The sequence below is a fragment of the Scylla paramamosain genome, chromosome 41, assembly GCF_035594125.1.
Source record: "Scylla paramamosain isolate STU-SP2022 chromosome 41, ASM3559412v1, whole genome shotgun sequence".
NCBI classification, from domain to species: Eukaryota; Metazoa; Arthropoda; class Malacostraca; order Decapoda; family Portunidae; genus Scylla; species Scylla paramamosain.
The window spans coordinates 7,512,077-7,519,466 of record NC_087191.1 but is presented as its reverse complement, the minus strand read 5'-3'; the positions used below and the strand labels follow the sequence as shown (position 1 = coordinate 7,519,466).

General features: G+C 45.7%; 1 protein-coding gene across 1 annotated transcript in view; it reads left to right on the top strand.

Annotated features, from left to right (window-relative positions):
- Positions 1–3,238, top strand: part of LOC135092896 (basic-leucine zipper transcription factor A-like) — a 115,903-nt gene extending 112,665 nt beyond the window's left edge. Inside the window, exon 5 of the mRNA XM_063991666.1 lies at positions 858–3,238. Coding sequence (XP_063847736.1) covers positions 858–864 — 7 coding nt within the window. The 3' untranslated portion in view covers positions 865–3,238. The remainder of the gene's footprint in view (positions 1–857) is intronic.
- The last annotated feature ends 4,152 nt before the right edge of the window (positions 3,239–7,390 follow it).

Genomic DNA, 7,390 nt, shown 5'->3' with positions numbered 1-7,390 from the left:
TCTTTTTTTTGTTTGTTTGTTTGTTTGTTTGTTTTTGCTTCTCTCGTGTTTGTCTATTTAATAAGTTCTAGTATGATTTCCGGTCTATCTTTATCTATTTTTGTTTATTTCATTTCAGCAGTAGGGCAACAACGACAACATCAGCAACAACAACAACAACAACAACAATTCATACATACACATACAAACACACACACAATAACCATTAATTAAAATACACAACACAAACTCTCTCTCTCTCTCTCTCTCTCTCTCTCTCTCTCTCTCTCTCTCTCTCTCTCTCTCTCTCTCTCTCTCTCTCCATAAAACAGTCACACGATACATTTAAACCCTTTTTTGTCTCCCTCCTACAGAAACTAAGACTTTTCTCTCCCTTTTTTTCTCCATTTCTCCCTCTTCTCCCTTTCCCTCCCTCTTCCCTCTTCTTCCTTTTTTCTCTTTCCTCTCCCTGTTTTTTTTATTTCTTTTCTTTTCCTCCTACAGAAACTCAGACCTTTCTTCTCTCCTCTTTTTTCTCTCCCTTTTTCCATCTCTTCTCTATTCTCTTTTTTTTCTCTCTCCTCTCCCTGTTTTCTTCCTTCCTCCTCTCCCTTTTCTCTCTCTTCTCCTTTTTCTCTCCTCTCCCTTCTTTTTTCTTTTTCTACCTCCTTTCCCTGTTTTATTCCCTTTTTCTCTTCCCTCCCTGTCTTCTATCCTTGTCTCTCTCGTTATTCTGTTTTCTTTCTCCCTTTTTCTGTGTCCTTTTCCCTGTTTTCCCCTCTTTTGCCTCTCCTCTCCATTTTTTTCCCTTCCTTTCTCCCCTTCTCTCATCAACATAAACTAACCCATCTTTTTCCTTTACTCTCTCCCTTCTGCAGGAACTAAGAATCTTGCCACGCCCTTTGGACTTCGAGAGGGAGAGAGAAGAGGAACCAGGGAGGAGAAGGAACCACGGGGCGCAGGGAGGGGGAGGGGAGGGATGATACCACAGCCGCAGGAGTGAAGGAGTGAAGGAGTGAAGGAGTCTGACCAAGCTTTAAGTGAGGTAATTTGAGTGTATAGGGAAATGTATAGGGAAAATATGGAAAAAAAAAAAAACAAATGGGCGTCTATCTACCTATGTTGCCAACTTGTATTCCGGGTGTGTCTTCGTGTTGGGTGGGTAACCTGGGCAGTGGTGGTGGTGGTGGTGGTGGCGGTGGACAGACAGACAGGTGTGTAGTGTGTGATTCTAAACTATCAGGTGTGCAATTGATGTCACGTGCTTTCTGTATCGCTTAATTTACAGGGTGGTGCATAAAGAAATGTATCGACAGAGGGGATGAGGAATTCTGTGACAGGGTGGTGCATAAGAAGGTGGCGGTACGGTGTTGCCAGATGAAGAAATGGAGATACAGGGTGGTGCAGTGTGTGTGTGTGTGTGTGTGTGTGTGTGTGTGTGTGTGTGTGTGTGTGTGTGTGTGTGTGTGTGTGTGTGTGTGAGTGAGTGAGTGAGTGAGTGAGTGAGTGAGTGAGTGAGTGAGTGAGTGAGTGAGTGAGTGAGTGAGTGAGTGAGAGCGAGAGAGAGAGAGAGAGAGAGAGAGAGAGAGAGAGAGAGAGAGAGAGAGAGAGAGAGAGAGAGAGAGAGAGAGAGAGAGACCATACCTCTAATTAACCTGTGGCCACGTGATTGGCTAACTCCTTCAATACATTCCTGGCTGGTTCATTAAAGTGCTCACGAGTTACCTAATCACTCACCCACACAATTAGAGGTGTACCTGGGAAAAAGGCCACACCTGTACTGATAAACTGAAATGCCCACCTTTTGACACCTGTGGCTCTTTAAATGCCCTTTTAACACCTGTGCTATCTGTAAATGAACTTATAACACGTGTCACTACCTTTACATGCTCATACAACACCTGTAGCTACTTTCAAATGCTTTTTAACACCTGTGCTATCTTAAAATGCCACTTTCAACATTTGTGGCTGTCTTTAAATGCGCTTTAAGACTTCTGGCCATCTTTAAATGCCGCTTTTTAACACCTGTACTTTCTTTAAATGCCCTTTAACACCTGGCTATCTTTAAATACTCTTTTGGTACTTCTAATTACCTTCAAGTGATCACCTGAAGAGCTTGCCTGCGGAAATAATTAACAAGACACATCTTTAGCTGAGGGTCACCTGTGTACTGATAAAAGTCACCTGTGTTGCAGTCTCCCCTGTGTTGCAGTCTTTTACCAGACAATAAAGCAGAATAGAATAAGCTTTGTGTTCTCGTGATATAGAGGTCATTTTGCCATACCTCTCCTAATCTGCCTCCTGCTCCTATTGTATTCCCAGCCTCTATGGAGAAATACAGGTGAAATTTTAATTAGACCTGAAGAGAAAGTTACCTGGTTTTTGCTTTTCACACTCCTCTTATTTTATTCTTAGCCTCTATTATTGCAAGGCTCTAATTACAGGTAAAAGCCAATATAGAGTTCACCTGAAGCTTACCTGTCTCACTGCACCTAGTCTTTTTTATTAGCCTCTGTACCTGTGTGGGCTCTAATTACAGGTAAAAGCCCAAATAGAGCCTAAATACAGGTAAATAGCTACACAAACCCTAAATACAAGTCAAATACAGCCACACACACCTGTAATGGAGACTGTTGCACGTATATTGAACTGCTACCACCACCATCACCACCACCACTACTACTACTACTACTACTACTACCACCACCACCATCCCCACCACCACAGCTGCCAGTCTCACCAGCTGTCTCGCCCCGTGGTCTCTCAAATCTCTCCATTAATACGCGATGTCTCCTCGTGTTTCGATTATTTATGTTTTTAGTTGGTGTGGGTTGGTGTGGGTGTGGGTTGGATGGGGTCAGTGTGGGTTGGTGTGGCTTGGTGTGGTGTGGTGTGGATTGGACAGGGTTGGTGTGGGTCAGTGTGGGTTGGTGTGGGCTGGTGTGGGTCAGTGTGCATTGCTTGACTCGGTGTGGGTTACTGTGGCTCAGCGGGTTGGTGAGGGTGACGCGTCCTACCACAGATGTATCGGAACTTCACCACACGGACGCTCACGCAGATTCAAAAGAGGAGACTTGGATATATATATAAAATGATACAAAAAATGGTAATCTCTCCTTATTGTGCGCTCCTCCCCCGCACCTCAGCTTCCGAGACGAGATAGGTGAACCAATTGTCCCCCCCACACCCTCCCCCATACACGATGTTACACACAAAAAAGTAAATATATAAATATATAAATAAACTACGTGAAGAGAAACGTTCTTTCCTTCATTCACCTTTATTGTTTTGTTTGTACTTAGTGAGTCATTTACTGACTCGGCTTGCTGCAGGGAAGGTTGAGAGAGAGAGAGAGAGAGAGAGAGAGAGAGAGAGAGAGAGAGAGAGAGAGAGAGAGAGAGAGAGAGAGAGAGAGAGAGAGAGAGAGAGAGAGAGAGAGAAAGTATTTATAGAAGAAGAAGAAGAAGAAGAAGAAGAAGAAGAAGAAGAAGAAGAAGAAGAAGAAGAAGAAGAAGAAGAAGAAGAAGAAAAAGAAAAACCAGAAGAAGAAGAAGAAGAAGAACTGATTGAGGATTAGATTAGTTTCCTTTCAAATGATTGAACGACTAAATTATCTTTCTTGTTTCCAAATTGGAGAGAGAGAGAGAGAGAGAGAGAGAGAGAGAGAGAGAGAGAGAGAGAGAGAGAGAGAGAGAGAGAGAGAGAGAGAGAGAGAGAGAGACCGTTTTACTTTTTCCTTGCTCCTTTTTATTAACTGTATATTTGTCAGCACCTCTCTCTCTCTCTCTCTCTCTCTCTCTCTCTCTCTCTCTCTCTCTCTCTCTCTCTCTCTCTCTCTCTCTCTGTGTGTGTGTGTGTGTGTGTGTGTGTGTGTGTGTGTGTGTGTGTGTGTGTGTGTGTGTGTGTGTGAGTTAAGTGCATATCGCAGGTGACCCTAATTGCATCTCTCAAGTGACACACACACACACACACACACACACACACACACACACACACACACTACTAAGCTATCATCTTTTATATTTCTATTTATTTATTTCTCTTCTACACTTCACTTCACTCCAACATTAAACTTCACTTCTGCACTTCCCTTTCCTTCTATATTTCACTTCCCTTCCCTTCCCTTCACCTCACCCCTTCCCTTCCCTTCCCTACAGCCAACCCACCTGTCCACCATTACTTCCATTGTTCTTCTTCACAGGCCTTGTTATCCCCCTCCCCCTCCCCCTCCCCCTCTCCCTCTCTCTCCCACTCCCTCTCTCTCTCTCTCGTCCATTGTTCACTTCCTGCACCACGCCCTTGAACTAAGCCAATAATCCGGAGCATAACACAAGAGACGCTTCCTTTAATGTTCCTGCCCCGCCGCCACGTGCAATGATACGCACCTCCACGCTCACCTGCCCTGCTGCACCTACACCTGGCGCCCTCTCCCACACCTAACTACACCTGAAGGCCCTTTCCCACACCTGAATGCTCTCTCTCTCACACCTGTCTACACTTCACTGCTCTCTCACACACCTGTCTATATCTGTTGGCTCTCTCACACTTATCTACACCTGAAGGTTCTATCCTACACCTGCCCAAACACTGCTACAATCTCCCAAACACTGCTACACCTGCCCAAACACTGCTACACTCTCCCAAACACTGCTACACCCTTCCAAACACTGCTACACCTGCCCAAACACTGCTACACCTGCCCAAACACTGCTACACCTGCCCAAACACTGCTACACCAGCCCAAATACTGCTACACCTGCCCAAACACTGCTACACCCTCCCAAACACTGCTACACCCTCCCAAACACTGCTACACCCTTCCAAACACTGCTACAACCCCCTGAACACTGCTACACCCTCCCAAACACTGCTACACCCTCCAAAACACTGCTACACCATCCCAAATACTGCTACACCCTTCCAAACACTGCTACACCTGCCCAAACACTGCTACACCCTTCCAAACACTGCTACACCCTTCCAAACACTGCTACACTCTCCCAAACACTGCTACACCCTTCCAAACACTGCTACACCCTTCCAAACACTGCTTCACCCTCCCAAACACTGCTACACCCTTCCAAACACTGCTACACCCTCCCAAACACTGCTACACTCTCCCAAACACTGCTACACCCTTCCAAACACTGCTACAAACCCCTGAACACTGCTACACCCTCCCAAACACTGCTACACCCTTCCAAACACTGCTACACCCTCCCAAACACTGCTACACCCTCCCAAACACCGCTACACCCTTCCAAACACTGCTACAACCCCCTAAACACTGCTACACCCTTCCAAACACTGCTACACCCTTCCAAACACTTGTCAAGGAGAGGAAAATATGGAGAGAGGAAGGAATGGAAAAAAAGAAGAAAGGAGGGATGTTAGGATGGAAATGGAGATAAACAACAAACGAGGGAAGAAAAGGAGGAGAGAGAATTAATGTAGATTAACCTGAAGTATATGCTAAAGGGAGGGAGGGAAAAAGATGAAAAGGAAGGAAAGGAAGGAGAGGAATGAAGGAAAACAGAAATAGAAGTGAAAGGAAAGGGAGATTATGAATGCAAGGTAATGTACGAAGATAAGAAGGAAGGAAGGGAGAGAAGAGGGAAGAAGAGATGAAAACAGAGGAAGAGGACACGAGGGAAGGAGAGAATTAATACAGAATGGAGGATATGAGAGAGAGAGAGAGAGAGAGAGAGAGAGAGAGAGAGAGAGAGAGAGAGAGAGAGAGAGAGAGAGAGAGAGAGAGAGAGAGAGAGAGAGAGAGAGAACTGGATCCATAATATACCAGCCTAAAAAACATATTAAAAGAAAATAAAGAATGACAAAAATAAAAATGCAAGAATGAATGAGTTGTGTGTATCCTTCAGTAACTTGTGAATATAGGAGGACACACAGACAGAGAGGCACACAGACACACAGACACACAGACACACAGACAGACACACAGACAGACACATAGACAGACACACACACAGACACACAGACAGACGGACATACAGACAGACAGGCAGGCAGGCACACAGACAGACACAGACACACACACATACACACACACAGACAGGCAGACACACAGACACACAGGCACACAGACAGACACACACACACACACACACACACACACACACACACACACACACACACACACACACACAGACAGGCAGACACACAGACAGACACAAACACACACACACAGACAGACAGACAGACACACACACACAGACACACAGACAGACACACAGGCAGGCAGACACAGACAGACAGGCAAACACACAGACAAACAGGCAGACACACAGACACACAGACACACAAACAGATAGACAGACAGACAGACAAACACACAGACAGACAGACACACAAACAGACAGACACACAGACAGACAGATACACTGACAGACAGACAGATTTACAGACACACAAAGACACACAAACAGACAAATAGACAGACAGGCAGACACACAGACAGAGAGATACACAGACAGACACATAGACAGACAGGCACACACAGCCAGACACAGACAGACAGACAGACAGACACACAGACAGACAGACACACAGACAGACAGACATAAAGACAGACAGACACATAGACAGACAGACAGACACACACACAGACAGACAGACACACACAGACAGACAGACAGACAGACACACAAACAGACAGATTCACAGACAGACAGATACACAGACAGACAGATACACAGACACAGACACAAGACAGACAGACATACAGACACACAGACACACAGACAGACAGACACACAGACAGACAGATACACAGACAGACAGACACACAGACAAACACACAGACAGACAGACACACAGACACACAGACACACAGACACAGCAACACCACTGTGCTCCATCATAAACGCCTCTCTCTCTCCCAACACTCTTGCCCTGCGGACTGGAAGACATCTTACGTCACCCCAATCCCCAAAACTTCCAGTCCACAGTCACTCAATGACCTCAGGCCAGTCTCTATCACCCCCATCCCTAGCCTTATTTGTGAAGATTTTGTGTATGACTGGGCCTACACCAAAATTTGTAATACCGTGGATATCAGACAGTTTGGAAATATTAAAGCCACCTCCATCTACCATTACCTGACCAGCTTCCTTGAATTCATCCACAGCCACCTGGACAAGCGAAACACCTCTCTAGCTGTTGCTTTTGTGGACTTCAAGAAAACCTTTGATCTTGTTGATCACACTGTTGTCATCAGCAAGGCAATAAGTCTGGGTCTCCCTCCTAACCTGGTAGCGTGGCTAGCCGACTTCCTCACAGGGAGGCGTCAGGCTGTTCGCTATCAGGGCTCTGTCTCTAACTTCCAACAGCTGACATGTGGGGTTCCCCAGGGGACCAAGATGGGTCCACTATGCTTCCTCCTCCTCATTAACGA